Source organism: Maniola hyperantus, chromosome 7 (genome assembly GCF_902806685.2).
Source record: "Maniola hyperantus chromosome 7, iAphHyp1.2, whole genome shotgun sequence".
NCBI lineage: Eukaryota > Metazoa > Arthropoda > Insecta > Lepidoptera > Nymphalidae > Maniola > Maniola hyperantus.
Genome location: NC_048542.1, coordinates 14,685,437 through 14,707,875, shown reverse-complemented (window position 1 = coordinate 14,707,875; position 22,439 = coordinate 14,685,437). Strand labels below are relative to the sequence as shown.

Genomic DNA, 22,439 nt, shown 5'->3' with positions numbered 1-22,439 from the left:
AAAAAAATTGTATGTAAAATCAAGCTTTTTTATTATTGTCATAAATCTTGTTGTCGACTGGCAGTCGACTCGCCTGCGCTCGGCCACGCTCGTTTGCGAAATGTAAAAAGCCTAAAAAAAGCCGGACACCGTTTATTTTGGCCGGACACGCAATCAAAAAGCCTACCTATGTCCGGCTTTATCCGGACGCCTGGCAACCCTATTCGTGTAGGTTGTTGTGATGTGATGAGTGATGACCGCGAATGCACTCGTATCCGTATCGTATCCAAAGATTTGAAGAAACCGCTAGGATTTGGAACGCCCATCCAGCATCAGTTTTGCCCTCTAATTATACTTAATATGGGTACCTTCAAGTCAAGAGTGAATATAGGCATCTTTTAGGCAAGCGCGCTCTATTAGGCTGCATCGTCACTTGCCTGATTGCGGCCAAGCGCTAGACTAAAAAAAGAAGCAAAAATTGAATTAAAGCTTCTGAAACTGTACTGTAAGTAATTGTACCGTTTCGATCGAAATTACAAACTGGACTCAATATTGGCACAGTTTTTGACCGTTTTGCTTGGAAATCAGTTCAAGTTTGTCCTATTCCGTGATCGAAATCATGAACTATGGACTCAGTACAATTTTGCTTATAAATGAGTTCAGACTTGGCCATCCACGCTGGCCAAGTGCGGATTGGCTGACTTCACATGCTTTCATTATGCAGAACTCTCAGATGTCATGCAGGTTTCCTCACGAAGTTTTCTTTCACCGTTAATGCAAGTGATATTTGATTTCTTAAAACGCAAATAACTCCGAAAAGTTAGTATTCTTAGGTATTTTATACCTGGTCCTCTGCTCGGTAGATTTTATCAGATTATTAAATAAAAAGATTCAGCATGGTTTTGACATTTGCTATTTATTTATCATCATTACCAATACAAGAAAAACAGGGCTAAGTAGTAAAAATAACGGGAAAGTAAATACGAATATCATTCAATTCATCACACAAAATTATTAAAAAGAAATTAGATTCCTTCCTATTCGACGTCTCAGGACGTCAAAATTCAGCATAACTAATGCTGAATTTTGTTGAACATCCTTTTGTGCACTCATCCGTGATTTTACGAATCCTTGAAAAAAATACGAATCGATTATCGAATGTACATAACTATTTGTATGACGGCCACTTCGAAGAATTGCGGATACGAACCGAATACGAATAAGTGCACAAACGCCCTTACTCTGTATCTAAAATAAGTAGAAGAACGTAAGTAGGTAATAGTACATGTAGGTAAGGTACATGATTAACACATTAATAATTTACTATTAACACAGATTACATACAGATCAAGAATTAAATACAATATTAGAACATAATACAGTCGTACATCTTCTTACTAAAAAAAACAAACACATTATAACTTATTTACGGCCGAAATTAATAATGATAATAATCAATGTGTCTTTAATCTGTCGATACGTAACATAGCAACGTTTTTATTTGTCAAAAATTATATGTTCTTTTTGACAACTAACAACATTGTTAAGTAACTTATCGGCAGATTGGCAGATTACTATACATAGATTAATTTATTAATTTCTGTCGCAGGTAAGTAATCCAAGTCTAAAGTAGGTTCTAATTCTAAACAAATAAGCACAAATTAATTTTCAATAAAACTTTTACTGTAGTAAAACTGAAATGAAGTAGAAATAAACAAAAAAATAAATATATAAAATCAAAGTTAAGTATTAGTGAAACATAATATTTTTAAGTCAGATAGTTATAAGTAGATAATTGATTCGTCAAACTTTACTCCTTACGATTAATTTGTGACTAGAAATTTACTTTAGACGACAAATTAATTATTTTATTTTTATTTAAGTAATATTTTAAATTAATCAAAATCACTTGGTATAGGTAGGCACGTCGTTTGAGCAACAAAATACTGATATTATACTTTAAATTATGTACTTACATTATTTCAATTTTTTACTATTATTCATATTAATATTATTACTGAAGTAGGCACCTAGAATTTCGTAAACAATAAATTAAAAGTCAAAACGGTAATAGGTAGGTAGGTACATTAAAGTGATTATAATTTTAATCTTTTTATAAAGTAATTTAATGGTATTTGAGTCAAATGTCCTTCTTCGTAAATCGTCATTGTAGTCAAAATGTCATACACACAGTATTAACATGGATATAATAAATTAATATTAAAATCATATTCTTTTCTCTTTATGATTAATATCCGTCAAAGAAAAGTTAAATTATTGTTATCCTGCAAAAATTCTTTGATCAGAGCTCTTAGAATAACTTAAGGATAAACTTACTTCTAATTATTTTAATTAACTATTAATACAATTTATAGGTACTTCACAACTTTTCCTCCGAACTTTTCCTTATCACTAATGGCTTTAACCTACTTCTTAATTTGACAAGCCTTTTACTACCTTTTCCAGTCGATGTGGGAATCCTAAGATCAGGCATAGATTTACTTTCATGTACCGATAAATGTTCTGTAGATTTTGAAACTGCACCATAATAACGAGGCATACTAAAATCATTCATTTTTAACATCATGGCCGACTGCTGTTTTATACTTTGTAAACTAGTTTCTCCTTTATATTCTGGTACAAACGATGGACTGTCTGCGAAGAATCTCGGCAAATTGTTACTTTTAATAATAGGCGTATCTGGTAGCGAGCTTAATTTCAACTCACTGGAAGCAAAGGACATCCCTACAGTAGACTTGCTTTTAGTCAATGGAGGTTTTTCTGGAACTAAATGTGCTGGGATATTCAAGAATGATGCACTTCTATGCGGTACTCTTGAAAGGACTTTGTTAATTTTATTAGGATCTATATTCTTCAAACTTTCAACCCTATTAAGAGTAGGTCTTGATAATCTTAAGCCGCTGTCTGTTCTGTCTAAGGTCTTAGTGCTATTTGATCGCAATATTCCCTTCACACTTTCAACTCTCGGTAACGAAAGAATAGGTGGTAGAGTTAACATTGAAACTGGATCATATTCATACACATTGTGCGGCGTTGCAAGCTTGGTTTCGTCTTTCATTGTAACTGTACTGGTTTTAACCACATCTTGTTTCTTTATTTCTACGTTCATTGTCAAACCTTCTTCCGTATCCTGACTATTGCTATCTTCTTCCTCTTCTTCTATTTTAAACATGTCATAATTGAGTTCATCTTTGAACATGATCTCGAAATCTGTGACAGGGGAATCCAGTTCGTCTTCAAAGTAAACTTTTGTTCTGTTCGGTTTGTCTGATAAGTAATCAGGTTCGGACTTTGTTTCTAGGTCGTCTAGCGAATCAGTGCTGCCTTTCTTTAACTCATGATCGTCTCTAAATATAAGTGATTTAGAGAAAACCTGAAATTTAAAAACAAAAGAGATTAAGTTTTCGTATTGAAAAGTGGTACATAAAAACAGTCTGTTGTTCTTTATACCAAATTTATATAAAGGCGAGGATTTGTTTGAGTCAACAAACAATAAAAAAACTGATAAAATATTTACAACATTTATTTAACAAAAGTCAAGATCATCAAAAATAAATATAATCTTATCCAAATCCGTTACTATCTTTGCGATTCTCGACTGTTTATTTAAAAAAGATATCACGAGATGATGTTGAATCTTGATAAATCTAGAGTCTTTTTTTTATCGACATATTTCTTGGTTAACTGATAAAAAATCCTTCAGAATTTGTCAATTGTTTGTTGCAAATCCAAGGCCATTGGTGCATCGATATGAAATCTATTTAGTACAAATTATTCATCAAAGCATCAAGCATACATTGGTGCAGTTTATATGTAAATTTCAATCCCTAATTTACCCCTTAGCGGTTGAATTTTCAATAATCGTTTCTTAGCGGATGTCACGTCATTATAGCTATATGCATGCCTTTCAACTCGATCCGTCTAGTAATTTCAGTCAGCTTTTCCTTTTACATAATATTTAGATGAATCGAGTTTAAATTAAAAACCGTTGTTTTTTTGATTTTGACTCTGCTATATCCCTCTTGATTTTTATTTATTTATTTATTTATTTACACTTTATTGCACACAACACAAAGTAAACATTGAAAAAACACAATACAGGATCTTAATCTAATCTTGATTTTGAGAAAGAAGGCGTTTCAAAGGTCAGAAGTGGGATAAGAAGGCCGTCACTCACCTCATACAGTTTGTCAGCGTGCAAGGGCATTTCGTTAACTTCTCTACCGACGATCGCTCCCTGCGGCAAATGATTATTACTGACCGGCTGCTGGGTGACGACGCTGTCTTATTTGCTTATCATTAAAAGAAAAACGTCGTGAGGTAATCTGGACAGTGAGTAAGCTCTATACTATATCCCTCTCGATTTTGAGGAAGAAGGCGTTTTAGAGATCAGAAGTGGGATAAGAAGGTCGTCACTCACCTCATACAGTTTGTCAGCGTGCAAGGGCATTTCGTTAACTTCTCTACCGACGATCGCTCCCTGCGGCAAATGGTTATTATTGACCGGCTGCTGGGTGACGACGCTGTCCAGGCTTGCACCCATATTAGCGTAGCCATTTGCGTTCGCCTTCTCCTCTTCTAAACTGGAATAAACAATATGCGGGACTGCAATTACTTATTACCATAGATCTATGGTAGAGGAACCAGGATATAGCTTGGTTTGTGTCCACGGGCTAGTTCGTTATATCTATGGATATTTTAAATCGCTTCTTTTTTTACATGTGGTTAGATTGGATTTTTCAGAGTTAAGTAACTTAGCAGAATTACTATTTTCAAAGTTACATAGACAAAAATAAAGAAAAGAAAATATATTTTATGACCTATATTTGAAGAACTATAAATCAGTATTCAATGTTTGATCAAATCACGGTATTTCTTATAATAGCAAAATTGATAATCATGACATTGTAATAGACCTTCTAACACCTTGCTTTCTAATTGCAAACAAAAACATAGAATTAGTGATAAGAACGAGAGAATACATGATTCTGATAATGTTTTCAATGCAAATGTGAGTATCAAAGTATTGTAAACAACGATACGAAACAATAATCCCGCACAAGCCATTGTATGCAGATTGCAGATATAATACAGGGTGTAACCAGAACGCTAGCAAAAATAAAAACAGATGATAGTACTGATGATTACTGATATGATACCGTAAAGAAGAACGCAAAAATATATATATTAAAAATCCTACATTTTGTAAAGGTTCACGATATATTGCAAATAAAACATCTGACTGACGCTGGAGGTTGACGAACGTTGCCTAAGTGGGGAAAAATACTAAATTTAATAAAACTACAAAATGAGGCAAATGGTTATTGGTATTGGATTGTGTTTAGATAGTATAACAATAACGCTTAGTTTTTGCTAGCATTCTGGTTACACCCTGTATAGTCACTCCTGGGTGTTATAAAAAAGAGTAAATACAACACAACGATTTTTAAACACAGATTTAGCCCAAATTGATAATAATTTTTCATGTTGTGTAAAATAGTATACATTCTGTAAAAATTCATTGATTTAATCTACAATATCTCTATCTAATAATCTATAGTTAACTCGCTAATTCCCCCAACTTCGTCGATGGAGTGGATTTAAGTTATTAAAATCCCGTGGAAACTCTTTGAATTTTTGGGATAAGGAAAAGGTAACCTATGTTGTTCTCCAGTATGCAAGTTGTCTCTGTGCCAAACTTCGTCAAGACATTAAAAGACAGACGGGAAATTTTTTCACATAATATTTTGTAATAAAATTAACAGTGAACATGTATGTTTCTTAGTGAATGTATTTAATAACCAATTAAGACCTGTAACGTCGTGCTTCACAATGATTTATATTTTATTCTTGTGTGAAAACAGCTCAGTATGTCGTGTTTAATTTATAATAAACTTTTATGACTTGTTTAAATTTTCCTTGAATATAATTTATTTGAGTCATGTTTGCGGGGATTCACTCTACAATTATTTTTTTAACTGAAAATGATAGAATAGAATAGAATTTTATTCTATTCTAAATAGTCTACGAAATGAAGTGGCTCGAGAGTGACGTTGGTATTTGCGATCAGAGATATCGATTGTGATAAGTGATAACGTGTTCGCTATAAACTCAACAATATAATTATTGTACTGATAGCGTGGATTAATAATAAACCTAGATATTACAGAAATGCACACGTTATTAACTTTATTGTACTAGATAGAGCTATGGTCCTAATTGCAGTGATTCCCACAGATTAAAACATACATAAAATACCTGAACGTAAATGTATAACGAATGATACTGATTCGTATTTAATGATAAATGATTAAGCCAGACTTCCATACTAATATAATTATTAGTATGGAATTAAAGTATGTTTTCTTGCAGTTTATCTTTTTTTCTTCTTTTTCTTACCTTTGTGCTTTTTTCATAACCAATTTTTTTTTTTAAAGAATATTAGCCATATTAAATGACTAATATTCCCCTTTCCTCTCCAATTAAGCGTCAGGCTTGTGCTAGGAGTAGGTACGACAATAGTGCAACGGGCGGGATTTGAACCGTCGACCTTTCGGTTTTCAGTCCACTCCTATACCGGTTGAGCTATTGAGGCTCTAAGTTCTAACGCACGACTTATCTGTCTAAATTTGCATGCTGTAGCCGCTTATAATGTGAACTAGCTTATGCTCGCGACTTCGTTCGCGTGGACTACACTAATTTCAAACCCCTATTTCACCCTCTTAAGGGTTGAATTTTCAAAAATCCTTCCTTAGCAGATGCCTACGTCGTAATAGCTATCTGCATGGCAAATTTCAGCCCGATCCGTCTAGTAGTTTGATCTGTGCGTTGATAGATCAGTCAGTCAGTCACCTATTCCTTTTTATATATATAGATTACTACATAATTAATAAGCACCTAGGATTAGAATATTGTAATATTTTTTATATGATCTGTTGGTGGTTCTATAAAATGGAAAAAGGAACCCTTATAAGATCACTTTATTGTCTGTCTGTCCGTCTGTCTGTCGTGTCTATCAAGAAAACCTATAGGGTACTTCGCGTTCATCTAGAATCATGAAATTTGATAGGTAGATAGGGCATAGCACAAGTAAAGGAATAAATCCGAAAAACGTGAATTTGTGGTTACATCACAGAAAAAAATGTGTTTATGAACAAATAATTAGTAGGTAGGTATTTTCAATTTTCGAAATAAGATAAATATACCAAGTGGGGTATCATATGAAAGGGTTTTACCTGTACATTCTAAAACAGATTTTTATTTATTTTTATGCATAATAGTTTTTAATTTATCGTGCAGATACTAGATTAGAAATTTTGTTGTAGCTACTTACGTGTAGGTCGCGATCTTCTTGTCAAAACAAAACCTCTCCTCGCAGCATGACCAGTACAAGCTCTCCAGGCAGCTGAAAAAAATGAGTTTCAATTAATCAGATTTGCCGAACTGCACCAGACCTTTTTAATAAAATAAAATAAAAATGTTTAAATTTTTACCCAGCGCAGGCTTGTACGTTGGCCTAAAATAAGAAAAGTGCATTTACAAACGATATTATTGTACAGTCAGTAGCCGGCAGGAAATTGTACATCAACCTTTAGATAGAGAGTTCGGCTTCGTAGATCGTTGTCTCTGCCACTTATACCTATGTGACGTTCTGCCGGTTTCAACGACAAAGACAACACTCTACGAAACCGCTATCTCTTTCTAAAGATCGATGTACAATATTTTCGGTATGTTCGTGGCCGTATAAGGTAAACTACCCTATTATCTGTTTTCGGCCAAATTTTTCCGTTCTGCAACCGCATGTTTACGCATTATCTTGACGAGTGCTGTGAAAAAATGTAAACAGCGCATCAACCAATCAAAGGGCCGAATTTCTTGACGATTGCGATAGCCATGAAATGGTTATTCTTACACAATTGGGGGGCGAGCGCCACTAACTTCAACGATAATCACAGCGATACTGCGGCTTCTGCGGCCTACAGCGGCAATGATATAAAAAATTGGTAAGCCGGTAAAGCCGCGCCGCCGGCCCAACCCGGCGGCATATGTGGATCCACCTTTATGAACAGTGACCTCGAGAGCTCACTAGCGCATTTTATAGTATTTATATTTTAAATATCTACTTAAGTAATAAGTAGGTATTGGGGCCGATTCTCTTGTACACAATCTCTAAACTAAACTAAATTAATAGGTCTAAATCTAGTGCTCTCCTTTTCCGCAAGCAACATTATGAAAGGGATAGCCAGTGGCGTGCAGGTCATAGAGGCATATATGCACTGCTTACCCCAGTTGTAATATCTCAATGCATAATTTTCATTATGACCTGCAAGTAAACAGGTTCCTACCTAACTAATGCCTACCCTGGCTTCAAACCCTGTGCACGCCACTGGGGATAGCAATAGATTTAGACGTGCTATTTTAGTTTAGTTTAAAGATTGTGTACAACGGAATTAGCCACATTATCCAATCAAACTCTGGAATAAGCTGTTTCTACCATTTGTCAAGCCATACCGGCCAAGTGCGAGTCAGGCTCGCGCAACGAGGATTCCGTACTATAGTCGTATTTTTTCGACATTTTGCACGATAATTCAAAAACTAGGTATGATGTATAAAAAATAAATAAAAATCTGTTTTAGAATGCACAGGTAAGCCCTTTCATATGATACCTACCCCACTTGGTAATCCAATCTAATCCAATTTAAAAGTTGAAAATACTAATTATTTGTTCAAAATACATTTTAATTTTTTTTGTGATGTAACCACAAATTCACAGTTTTCAGATTTTTCCCCTAATTGCTGCTATAAGATCTACCTACCTGCTAAATTTCATGATTCTAGGTCAACGGGAAGTACCCTGTAGGTTTCTTGACAGACCTACAGACAGACAGACAACAAAGTGATCCTATAAGGGTTCCATTTTTCCTTTTGAAGTACGGAACCCTAAAAATTAGTTAGTGACTTCAGAGATACTTACTACTGGCATGATTTGCAAATGTTCAACAGCATCTTGTTATCTTCACATAGCGCTCGCAACTAATATTTCCTCTGATCTTCACATCACCTCCTTGAGACGTCTTATCTGGAAAGAAAAGTAAATAGATTAGGTTATCATCATCATCAACCGATAGACGTCCACTGCTGGATATAGGTCTCTTGTAGGGACTTCCACACGCCACGGTCTTGCGCCGCCTGAATCCAGCGGCTCCCTGCGACTCGTTTGATGTCGTCCGTCCACCTAGTGGGGTGTCTTCCAACGCTGCGTCTTCCGGTGCGAGGTCGCCATTCCAGCACCTTGGGACCCCAACGTCTATTGGTTAACGCCTAAACTAAGTATCCACTGGTAATAAGACTTGCAAAATTTAGCCCTTGCAAGTCACTTGCATCATGTATGTAGCTATACATACTCACAACCTTAGATGAATTTCTAAGCTCACATTTTTCAGATCTACCTATTTTAGATCACAGATCGAAATTTTTTAAGAGATAGTGATAAAAATCTTCACAGTCGTGCCTAGCGGAGTACATTACTGTTATACTGACAATATATTATGTTAGGTCAAAGATCTAAGTAGTGTCGTAGTTAGGTAGATATAATAATTATATAGACGTAAAAGTAATGTAAAGTAAAATATTCTTTACTAGCTGATGCCCGCAACTTCGTCCGCGTGGATACAGGTTTTTAAAAATCCTGTGGGAACTCTTTAATTTTCCGGGATAAAGAGTAGCCTATGTCCTATCGGTTAAACGGTTGAGCCGTGAAAAGCTAGCAGACAGACAGACAGACAGACAGACAGACACTTTGGCATTTATAATATTAGTATGGATTGTTCACCAAAACCAAAACAATAGAAATATTATAACAAAGATGTTTACAAGTAGGTACAATACCAATAAGCTGGCCCAGTGCAGATTGGCCGACTTCACACACCTTTGAGAATGTTATGGAGAACATTCAGGCATGTAGGTTTTCTTACGATGTTTTCCTTCATTGTTAAAACAAGTGATATTTATTATTATTTATTATTAAGGTTATAAATAACAATAGCGTAAATCTTGGATACCCTTCATCTCGTCGCCGGTAAAGAAACCAGGTCAATTTTAAGGTTACAATTACCATACAATTGGTCACAGACCACAGTATAATTGCGGCCATTGTTGTACCTACAAGGTACGAATGTAATGTAAAAACTTCCTGATGAACAAATTAAATCAATTAAGAAATTAATCGGCGCTAATGTATCTCATTGTTTTAATAAGTATTACCTACCTATAGGTACGTGCTGTTTCACAGAGATCTTTTTTTCCCTCTTCTACTTATACAGGATGTAACCAGAACGCTAGCAAAAACGTAACGTTATTGTGATACTACTTAAGCACAATCCAATAGCAATAACCATTTGCCTCGTATTGTACTTTTAGTGATTTAGAATTTCTCAAACCAGCAATGTATAGTGTGCAAAACTCGGGTCAATGCCCCATCTACGACGCGGCATTGACTCCGAGTGACATACTTTCCCAAGCGTCAGTCAGATGTTTTATTTGCAATTTATCGTAAACTTTTACAAAATTATAGGATTTTTTAATAGATTTTTTTCGCGTGTTTTTTTTGTGGTATCTTATCAGTAATCATCAATACTATCACCTGTCTTCGTTTTTGCCAGCGTTCTGGTTACACCCTGTATAGTATCTATCTTCACGTTTTTTTGTGACGAGGCATTAATTAATAAATTAAGTAAGTATAATTTTAGATTATAAGCAAAAACGTCTTACTTATTTAATAAATAATTTTAGTCTGTAAGTGATTTAGAAGATATTTGAAATGTGTATTTAACTAAGATGTCATAAAATAATAAACGCACTTATAGTCTTTGTATACCGTTGGCTTTCTAATAAATGTATTCGATAAGTTTCCATCATTTTCCATGTTTTACGAAATGGAGAAAAACATTGTACAAACTTGTTCCGAGTATCAGAAAACAGTTTGCCTACATCTTTAATTAGGACTGACCAATTAATTTTCCGAAAGACCAATTTAGGGGAATGAAATGTTCGATAAGTTATGTTATTAGACACTAATGGATAAAACCTTGACGGATCAATAGATCAATGCGCATTAAGCTTTATAAATTGTTTCAATATGATTCCAGTTGCTAAGATCGTATACTGAACGCAAAATCGTCAAAAAAGGTACAGTATTATCATAGACTGGGGACCCGCCCCGGCTTCGCCCGGGTAGCTTATTACAATTTTCGTAGAGATCTCTAATTTTTTTCAAAATTAATCCTGTCATTTAGGAATAATGTAGCATTCTACTGGTGAAAGAATTTTCTAAAATTGGATCAGTAGTTCCAGAGATAACCCCCTAAAAACAAACTTACAAGCTCTTTATAATATTAGTATAGATTAGATTTATGATGACATAAATTATGGATCCGCTATGGCCATAGTTAGCGATCATTCGCTTACTATGGGCCTCTAAAGAAAGCTCAGAGCTACTCAGCGGGAGATATAGAGAGCTAGCTGCCTTTAGATATGTTCGGAGTTTCTCTACCAGGTCAAATCAGAAAAGAGGAGATCCGTAGGAGAACCAGTGTAACCTACTGAAGTGGCAATTTGCAGGTCACATTGGGGTCACGATGGGGTCCCAACTCAAGGTGCTAGAATAGATTGCATCCCGGGGAAGGACATAGGCTACTTTTTATCCCGGAAAACCAAAGAGTTCCTACGAATTTTTCAAAAACATAAATACACGCGGACGTAGTCGCGGGCATTATCTAGTTCTTAATAATTAAATAAATATGATTTTCGTCCGCGTGGAATTAGGTTTTTAAAAAACCCGTGCGTACTCTTTGATTTTCCGGGATAAAAAGTAGCCTATGTCACTCTCCCAGGTTTTTATCTATACCCATACAAAAAAAATCACGTCGAACCGTTGCACCGTTGCGACGTGATTGAAGGACAAACCAACAAACCAATAAACCAACTAACAAACACACTTTCGCATTTATAATAAGGGTACTGATTATCTACTGCAGCTTTTTTATTTTAGACATTTTTACAAGTCTTTTACAAGTAGACATTTTTTTAAAGATTTTCTGGGAAGTCAGGCATTCCTAAATGCCTGACTTCCCAGAAAATCTAAAAAAAAATGTCTACGATCTACGATACCTGTCTAAGATGCTAGGGCATCAAAAGACCTATGTATAGCCGCGGACGTCTATCGGTTGACGATGACAATGATACGGTTCATATTATACATTCTCGAACTCTATGACGTCGATGTGATTATAGGTACATACTATAACCCATGGGTACAAATTACAATATTATACACAATGTTGTGACCATAAAAATTAGCTGGTCATTTTATTTGACCTACAACTAAATCCGCGTACTGGACTGGCAAGATTTGTTTATATTGCCACCACAAGAATATAAATTTTAGTTATTAATAATACATAAAATAATAAAATGTCTAAGTATAGTATAATAATTATACTTAGACATTTTTATTCGATCGACTCTTGAAATAATAAAACCAGAAGATATAATAAGATAAGGAGTAGGTATTTTTTTTAATTCAGATACAAGTTGGCCCTTGACTGCAATATCACCTGGTAGTAAGTGATGATGCAGTCTAGATGGAAGCGGGCTAACCTGGAAGGGGTATGGCAGTTTTTACTATTAAACCCAAGCCCCTTTGGTTTCTACACGGCATCGTACCGGAACGCTGAATCGGTTGGCGGCACGGCTTTGCCGGTAGGGTGGTAACTAGCCACGGCCGAAGCCTCCCACCAGACTAGACTAGAAATTTAGAAATTATAAAAATTTCAAACCCCTGCCGGGAGTCGAACTGATGACCACAGCGCTTACCACGCGATTGACCTGATTTTTTGCATGGGTATAGATAAAGACCTGGAGAGTGACATAGGCTACTTTTTATCCCGGAAAATCATAGAGTTCCCACGGGATTTTTAAAACCCTAATTCCACGCGGACGAAGTCGCGGGCATCAGCGAGTGGATCTTACTATTAACTTCTTGTTACCTTCTTGATTATTTTAATTGCAGTCATTAGATTTATCTCGGCGTATATCAAATCAACTTTAGTTACAGCACTGAATATTATTTTTCCTTCTTGAGATTTTCCGCAAACAAAATTTTTTTTTTTTAAATCACAATAGTTCTATTATTTATTCATAACTAGCTGATGCCTGCGACTTCGAATTAGGTTTTTAAAAGTCCGAGGGAACTCTTTGATTTTCTGGGATAAAAAGTAGCCTATGTCACTCTCCAGATCTTTATCTATACCTACCCATGCAAAAAATCACGTCAATCCGTTGCACCATTGCGACGTGATTGAAGGACAAACCAACAAACAAACACACTTTCGCATTTGTAATAAGGGCGCCTCTTGTGAGGCTCGGACCATGGCTTAGGATGGCGTTGGGATGAGTCATTCCTACCGAGAAGAACTAGGATCTAAAATAGGGTCCCATTGGCACTCTTCGGGTACGTAACCCTAAAAACGCTCATAACTCGGAAAAGTTAGAGGTTTTCTGGAAGTGAAACCCGGACCTCCTGAATAAGCGGCCAACGGTATCACATCTTCATAAAAACTATATTATAGTCATAAATTACTCTAAATTAGTGTCATCACAGAGTTATTTCGTCCATGCCCAGTCACTGTAACGGTTAAGGTCGCTAGTTTTTAGGGTTCCGTACCTCAAAAGGAAAAAGGAACCCTTTTAAGATCACTTTGTTGTCTGTCTGTCTGTGTGTCCGTATGTCATGTCAGTCAAGAAAACCTATAGGGTACGTCCCGTTGACCTAGAAATTAGAATCATGAAATTTGATAGATAGGTAGGTCTTATAGCACAAGTAAAGGAATAAATTCGAAAACCGTGAATTAGTGGTTACATTACAAAAAAAAAAATTAAAATCACATTTTTGTGAACACATTTTAATTACAGCGCCCTTCAAATGTGATTTGATAAATTAATTTTAATTTATCAAATCACATATAGACGGCGCTGTTGTCATTATCTTGCAGTGTTGCACATAAAAATGTTAAAATATCTTGTACGATAGTACGGAACCCTTCGTGTGCGAGTACGACTCGCACTTCGCCGGTTTTTTGCGTTCATCGGATCCAGCGTTCAGCGTATCCAGCGTATGAGTAGACATCATAGCGTGATCATTAATCATCACGCTATGATGTCTACTCTATGGTACTTACATTCATCATCCATACTATCCATACTAATTATAAATGCGAAAGTGTGTCTGTCTGTCTATCTGCTAGCTTTTCACGGCTCAACCGTTCAACCGATTTTGACGAAATTTGGTACAGAGGTAGCTTGCAACCCGGGGAAGGACATAGGCTTCTTTTTATCCCGGAAAATGTAAGAGTTCCTACAGGATTTTTAAGAACCTAAATCCACGCGTACGAAGTCGCAGGCATCAGCTAGTGTTTTTATAAATTAGAAGGTATTTAAACATGAAAGTAGGAATTTCCTTAGTTTAGATTCTAACTACCTCATTATCGCGACTTCGTCCTTGTGGACTACAAAAAATAGTTTGGTCAAAATTCAAATGAAAACCAAATTTCGTTTGTATGGAGAATAAACCGGCAAGCGCAGCGTTGGAAGACGCCTCACTAGGTGGACGGACGACATCAGACGAGTCGCAAGCAGAGGAGGCGCAAGACCGTGGTGTGTGGAAATCCCTACCTATGTCCAGCAGTGGACGTCTATCGGTTGATGATGATGATGATGATGATGATGATGATGGAAAACGCTAAGGAACGCGCTGGAAAACACTTATTAATATTAAATTTAAAGTCATCAATTAATGTCTTTTAATTTAAGATTGTGTAAAAACAAACAATCTTAAATCTGCAAGAACTATCTTGTTAACCTTCCAAGATTAAAGGTTTTTTTTCCATTAAGTACAAGTTCAGCGGTAAAGCCCTTGAATCCGATCTCACCTGGTAGTAAGTAATCATGCAATCTAAGATGGTAGCATAACTTGGAAAGGGTACGGTAGTTTTTATTTCACCCCTTATCGGTTTCTAGTTTCTACACCATCACGGCATCGTATCGGAACGCTAAGTCGCTTAGCGGCACGGCTTTGCCGATAGGGTGGTAACTAGACTAGCCAAGGCCGTACCGTCCCACCAGCCAAATTCTCTTCCGTATCACAATTTACTCTGAAGCCTGTTGATTTGTTGATATGATAGCTCAACAGCATTTATCAAAATGCCGGTTTAATCAGAAAACCGGCTAAGTGCGAGCCAGTTCCGTACTACAGTCGTATTTTTTCGACGTTTTGCACGATAATTCAAAAAATATGATGCATAAAAAATAAATAAATAAAAATCTGTTTTAGAATACACAGGTGAAGACCTTTCATATTATGATACCCCACTTGATATAGTTATCTTACTTCGAAAATTGAAAATAGTAAGTAATTTTTAGTTCATGACCACAATTTAATTTTTTTTTTGTGATGTAACCACAAATTCACGGTTTTCAGATTTTTCCCCTAATGTCTGCTATAAGACCTACCTACCTGCCAAATTTCATGATTCTAGGTCAACGGGAAGTACATAACCTGTAGGTTTCTTGACAGACAGACAACAAAGTGATCCTATAAGGGTTCCGATTTTCCTTTTGAGGTACGGAACCCTAAAAACGATGACCGCCCTTGGCATTTGCCTTTGTAAAAAAAACGTTAATATCGTCGTTGGCCGAGAATTTAAAGATTCTTAATTCACAAATGGCTAGTAAATTTTAATAACAGATAATGACTGTCTCCAATTTGGTTGGGTATGTTAACTGTTTTATATACAGATCGTTTTATGACTTCTTATATGTTTTTTGTTTTTCTTATTCAATGAAAATTAACCCATGACCGCGATCTCGTTTCATACCTATTTTAGCTAAAATTAATATTTATTTTAGAAAAAGAAAGAAAGAAAAATCTTTTATTTTTGAAAATTGTGCCAAGGTGTCTAGCTCGTAGACGAAATAAGTTACAAACCCAAGTTTTGTTTCATGTTGTCTCAAATTTTGCAAAAACATTACTGCTTCGCATCGTGATTTGCGGGCTGTCGCGATGCGAGTGAAGACTGGACTAGACATTTCATCGCATTGGTGGCCACATAATGACTATGAACACATGTCACCAGTTTGACTGAACAGTTAAAATTGAGATTGTTTGCTAGTTGCCAGTTACACCAACGGGTTCAGTTATCCCGGCGCCTCTAATACTTAAGCATTAAATAGGTCATCTGCATATAGTAAGCATTTTGCATATTTTATAGATTCCGAAAGATCGTCTATCATGATTAGAAAGAATAGGGGTCCTAAGATAGAGCCCTGACTTACACCGGATCGCATATGATATGGTTTAGACTCATATATGCCATACCTAACAAATTGATTAAAGTCAAAAGACCTCAAAGGCTGGCAAAGGCATGACATGATGACGATGATGATAATGTAATGGAAGATAGGAGTCAAATTTATGCGTGTCTCAATAAACAAATTATAATATTACTAGCTGATTCTACTACTACTCCGTCCGCTACTTCGTCCGCGTGGATTTAGGTTTTTGAAAATCCCGTGGGAACTCTTTAATTTTCCGGGATAAAAAGTAGCCTATGTCGCGCCGCGCCAACTGGTTACTTTATACCAAGCTCAGGTCAGGTCGTGCATGGAGTACTGCAGTCACCTCTTCGATGGCTCCGCAAAGTACCAACTAGCGGCTCTGGATGCTGTTGATCGTCGAGCTAGGAGACTCATAGGCAAAGACTCCCCTTTACTGGCGAAACTACAAAGTCTCGATCACCGCCGCAAGGTCGCCGGCTTATCAGTGTTTTATAGGATATATTTCGGAGAGTGTGCTCAGGAAGTTTTCGATCTTGTCCCCCCTTCACCATTTTACCACCGAACCGCAAGACGTCGGGCGAGTTTCCATCCTTATGTCGTCGACATTCCATCTACACGCACGAAACGTTTTGCGTCATCATTCCTCATACGTATGGCTAAGGTTTGGAATACTCTTCCGCGATATGTGTTTCCTACCAATTACAACCCGGGTATCTTTAAAACAAGAGTGAATAGGCATCTTCTAGGTAAACGCGTCCCATCTTAGGCCACATCATCACTTCCCATCAGGTGTGATTGTGGTCAAGCGTACACCAATAATGAATAAAAATAAATAAAAAAAAGTTATTTTCTTAGTCTTTGACTGTACCCATTCAAAATCAGGTCGATCCATCGCCCCGTTGCAACGTGATTGAAGGACAAACCAACAAACACACTTTCGCATTTATAATAGGGGTAGTGATTATGCATTGGAAATACTTACTTAGATTTGGAATAAAAAGTATCTACCTAATATCATCATGATCAACCCATCACTGGCTCACTGCAGAGCACCAGGTCTCCTCTCAGAGTGAGAAGGGTTTGGCCATAGTCTACCACGCTGGCCATGTGCGGATTGGTAGACTTCACACACCTTTGAGAACTTTATGGAGAACTCTCAGACATGCAGGTTTCCTCACGATGTTTTCCTTCACCGTTAAAGCAAGTGATATTTAATTATTTAAAACGCACATAACTCCGAAAAGTTAGAGGTGCGTGCCCGGGATCGAACCCCCGACCTCCGATTAGAAGGCGGACGTCCTAACCACAAGGCTATCATATTTATATCTATATAGTGATTAAAAAAATAATATCAATAATAATAAAATCTATATCTACATACCTACATAATAATTAAATGGTAAAGCCCTCGACGATAAAAAGGGTAAAGCCTAAAACATATTGAATGAAAGATCTTAATTAGGTAGGTAGGTACATATGTATATTATTATCTTGTTGTTTTTAGATAGATGTTGATAAAATAAACGAAGATTGATTATGTTTTAGTAAAAAGATAAGGAAAATAATTGTAAACAAAATTTACGCAATTATTCATTACGTATTTCATTGAATTTATGAATCAGTATAAAGATATTATACCTTGTAGGTAGGATAGTTTATGAATATGACTGAACATCTTTTTTTCAGTAGTAGTCCTAAGACTCCAAAATTATTATCGAAATAGGTACATATAATAATGTTCTGCGTTTAATTTCAAGGCTATGTAAATGATCAAAAAAGCTTGGATTTGCGCGCTCCCGCAATGCACGGGGCTGCAATTGGTTGTACAGTATGATAATATAATAATATTGTAAATTGATCACTTGATAAGAGCAACCACCGAGTTTCTTGCTGGTTCTTCTAGATAGGAACGGCATTCCGAACCAGTGGTAAATTAAACTAGTTGAAGATTCAAAAGCACTTGAAAAAAAAATCTATTCTATTTTGAAAATAAAATTAATAAAAAATATATACGTACTTACCTACTAGGTATATTTTTGATTTTCTAGCCTGACACACCCCACAATAGGTCCAAAATCAGCTCATCTGCCCCCTAATAATATTAAAAAGTTTAAATTCACAATTACCTTTTAATAGAAATACGCTTTCAATTAAATCACAGACACTATTCAAAATATCAGTTCACCACTTCAGCCACAACAAAAAAAACTAATTGTTTCAACATCAATCAACTTTCTTCTAAAACACTTTCTTCACACCAAATCAATCAATAATTTTCTATTTGTTTTATTAATAAAACTATCAATTATCTAGTGAAACTGTAGGTCTATTTAGGTTGCATTTAACACAATCTACTCTCAAATTGATTTATTTTGTTCATTTTATTATAAGTAAAGTGAGACTGGTACACCGCGCGGCGGTTGTAGTGAAACTGTTTTAAACGTAAAAGATAAAACGTGACTTGAGTGTTGTGGCCAAGTGATTCATTCAGGAATCACTATCAGGATGGTCCAAGTGTGAAGGATTAAGCGGAAAAATAAAGTAAAAACCGGCCAAGTGCGAGTCTGTACTGCAGTTGTATTTTTTCCACATTTTGGACGATAAATCAAAAACAATAATGCATAAAAATAAATAGAAATCTATTTTAGAATGCACAGATGAAGCCCTTTCACATGATACCACTTGATATAGGTAATTATCTTACTTTGAAAATTGAAAATAATAGTTATTTGTTCATGAACACATTTTAATTATTTGTGATGTGCTAACTCACGGTTTTCAGATTCATTCCTTTATTTTTGCTATAAGACCTACCTACCTATCAAATTTCATGATTCTAGGTTTACGAGAAGTACCCTATAGGTTTTCTTGACAGACACGACGGACAGGCAGACGTCTATCTGTCTATCAACAAAGACTGTTACAGACAACAAAGTGATCCTATAACAGTTCCTTTTTTCCTTTTTAGGTACGGAACTCTAAAACCGAAGAATTTACAAGAATTCCAAAATGTCTACAATCGCTGTTCCCTCATCACTTACACACACAAAACATATGACGTCGCCACTTTTGAGATCAAGTTTTTTAATGACGTAGATAAAATTCCTGTTTCGACAAAAAATGCGCATGCCTTTGAACTTTAAAGCTTGTTATCTTATACGTTATACCTATAGGTATAAGCAATTATAATTGCTGCCAGCAATTTTGTCATAGTGCTTTCATCTATAAATAAAAGTCCAGCAATACGTGCGAACAATATTGATCGTCCAAACCAGTGGTCGGCAACCTGAGGCTCTTTCGATGTAAAGTTGCGGCTCTCCAGTTCCATACAAATTAATAATTTTACTAGCCAAACCCTTAAAATCGTGCAATCTATCCTTAATTGAGTAATGAAGATCTTTGGGTCAAACAGTACATAATAATCTTATTTTGTTTTATATACCTAATTAATTGTCTTATTATATATTTAAGTACCTAACTATGAATATTTACTCATTTTAATTTTGTATATTTTTGTTTGTGTGCTTTGGGTTTTTACCTTAAATAAAGAAACTTATTATAAGTGTCAACACATTCGTGCGAGCAAGACGTGTTCTCTTACACGACTAGGTATAGTACAAACTTAATACAAAATGTTATGAGCCAGATTTATCCAGACTTTTAAAAGGCCTGCAAAACCATTATTGATGTCATATCTATTTATTCAATAACTTTGGATTAACTATTTTATTATTCTAGCTAAAATATATTTTGTAATTACATACTGTTTGTAAGAACATATTTATTGTAGCTAATTTTTAACAAAATATGAAACATAATATAGTATAAGCAGATACTATATTGAAACGAATTTTTAGTGGCTCTTTAAAAACTGTGATATTTTGTAAATTGTAAGTTTTGGCTCTTCCGTCTCAAAAGGTTGCCGTCCCCTGGTCTAAACGAAAATATTATCTATGAAAATAACGCGCGCTTTTAATAACAAATTATTTGATGGCATTTTTTTTTTGATAATGGAAAATTTTAAATTAAGCTTTCTATTTTCATACTGGGCGCGTTTGGAACCCTCGTAGCTTTTGTTTTAAGTTGGCGTGATAATTATCACTACTAAAATCCAACACCTGACTATCAAAAAGAATAATTTATTACCTATTTTGAAAAAATCATTTGACTTGACTTGACTATATACTTATCAAGGAAGACCACCCTCTTAACAAGAAATTGAAAATGATTATCACATTGCTATATTCGCACAACACAACAATTGCACTGGTTTCATTGTGTTCTTGCTGCAATTGTGCATTTAAGTCAATAGTAAGAGAGTCCAATCAAAAGTCCCTAATACGGTATTTGACAATTAGTCAAATCAGCAACTTTTTATCAAACGTCAAAACGCGCGCTCTGTATGTGAGATTCTATGAAATACCTACCGTGGCTCTACCGCGGTTGTTTGACAGCTACAATGTCACGATCGCAATCATCTCTGATTGGTTAATGCTCGCTCACTATTGGCCACAATGCATTGTTGCAACAAGAATGGCACAAATTCAGCCAATCAGAACAATTGAGATTGTAATAATGATTGATGCAGGTTTTAGACAATCGCCCTACCGTGTGTCGTCACCACGGGACGTCACAATCATTTGACGTACTTTTTTAGTTTAATCGATAATTTAAAATGGTTATTACACTTAAAACTAACAAAGGGATTTTACGTATTTTGGAAGACCCTCTATTTAATAATCACTGAGAAATAATTTATTTTTGATGTAGTCAAATACCCAATTGCGATCGTCTCATTGTAGATATCAAGCTACAGCAGTAGGTCACAGCTGAGGTAAGGATCCTAAACTAAACTCCTAACGCAGACAAAGTCGTAGACAGTAACTATAGTTGGAAATTAGGTGCCAAAACAAAACAAATGAATTGAAAAGAGATACACCCACTGTTATTATTAATTCCAATCACAACACAACAGTACCTATCTGTTTTTGGATCGGTCAATGGTGATCATCAGACTGATTGAATTGTGAACCTTATTTTGTGACCGTTAGTGTGCTTTATTGTTTGTAATCGAACTAGACCGAATTGCGACGTGATAACTGACAATCAATTTAACACATCAATTTGTTGCGGCACAATATTTAGTGCTGTGGTGCTGCTGTTAAATAAGGCTACTTAAAGAAAGACGGTATAGTAATCGCCGGAACTAATGATCCGATTCTGAGAATTTTTTCACTGATAGAGCTCGGGAAAAAGATACACTAATAATATTATAAAGGCGAAAGTTTGTGTGTATGTTTGTCACTCTTTCACGCAAAAAGTACTAGACCGATTTAGCTGAAATTTAGAATAGAGATTTAGATAATACCCTGGACTAACACATAGGCTAGTTTTTATCCCAGAAAATCAGAGAGTTCCCACGGGATTTCAAAACCATTAATAAACGCGGAAGAAGTCGCGGGCATTAGCTGGTACCTACCTATATTATAAAACGCTTCGGTATAGATTTCCTTAAGTCCACTGGCCATCCATCGTTGCAACTAACCCTCAAGGGCGTTGCAAAACGGATATTGAAACCGAGTCGACGGCCTTTGACATTATAAGCCGGTCAAGTACGAGTCGAACTCGCACACGAAGGGTTCCGTACCATCGTATAAGATAATTAATTATGTACTTTTCAGTTTATTAAGTAACATAGTAACCATTTTCTAATTTTTATTATTTGTTATTATAACGGCAATAGAAATACACACTGAACATTTCAACCCTTTACCTATTACGGTTCATGAGAAACAGCCCGCTGACTGATAGATAGACTGTCAGACAGACGGATGGAAATAAGGACGGACAGACAAACGGACAGCGCAGGCTTAGTAATAGGATCCTGTTGGCAGTCTTCGGGTACGGAACCCTAAAAAGGAAATCGTTGCGCTGTAATTAATTTACATGAAATCGATCTCAATTCTCGGTCGAGAATAAAGTTCTTAGTAAAATGGATTAGAAATAGAGTAATGCGCAATTAGTGTTTGTTTGAATTGTTCGATCCA

General features: G+C 35.7%; 1 protein-coding gene across 3 annotated transcripts in view; it reads right to left on the bottom strand.

Annotated features, from left to right (window-relative positions):
• Positions 1-875: 875 nt before the first annotated feature.
• LOC117983561 (uncharacterized) overlaps positions 876-22,439 on the bottom strand; it is a 34,565-nt gene continuing 13,001 nt past the window's right edge. The window contains exons 1-5 of one of the 3 annotated variants that reach the window (XM_069499988.1): positions 18,414-18,800; positions 8,975-9,079; positions 7,334-7,405; positions 4,421-4,583; positions 876-3,373 (exon numbers count right to left, since the gene is read on the bottom strand). In XM_069499988.1, the coding sequence (XP_069356089.1) occupies positions 2,360-3,373; positions 4,421-4,583; positions 7,334-7,405; positions 8,975-9,006 (1,281 nt within the window). In that variant the 5' untranslated portion in view covers positions 9,007-9,079; positions 18,414-18,800 and the 3' untranslated portion in view covers positions 876-2,359. Of the gene's footprint in view, positions 3,374-4,420; positions 4,584-7,333; positions 7,406-8,974; positions 9,080-18,413; positions 18,801-22,439 lie in introns of those variants that run through there. The other 2 variants (XM_034970150.2, XM_034970152.2) reach the window with 2 other exon arrangements.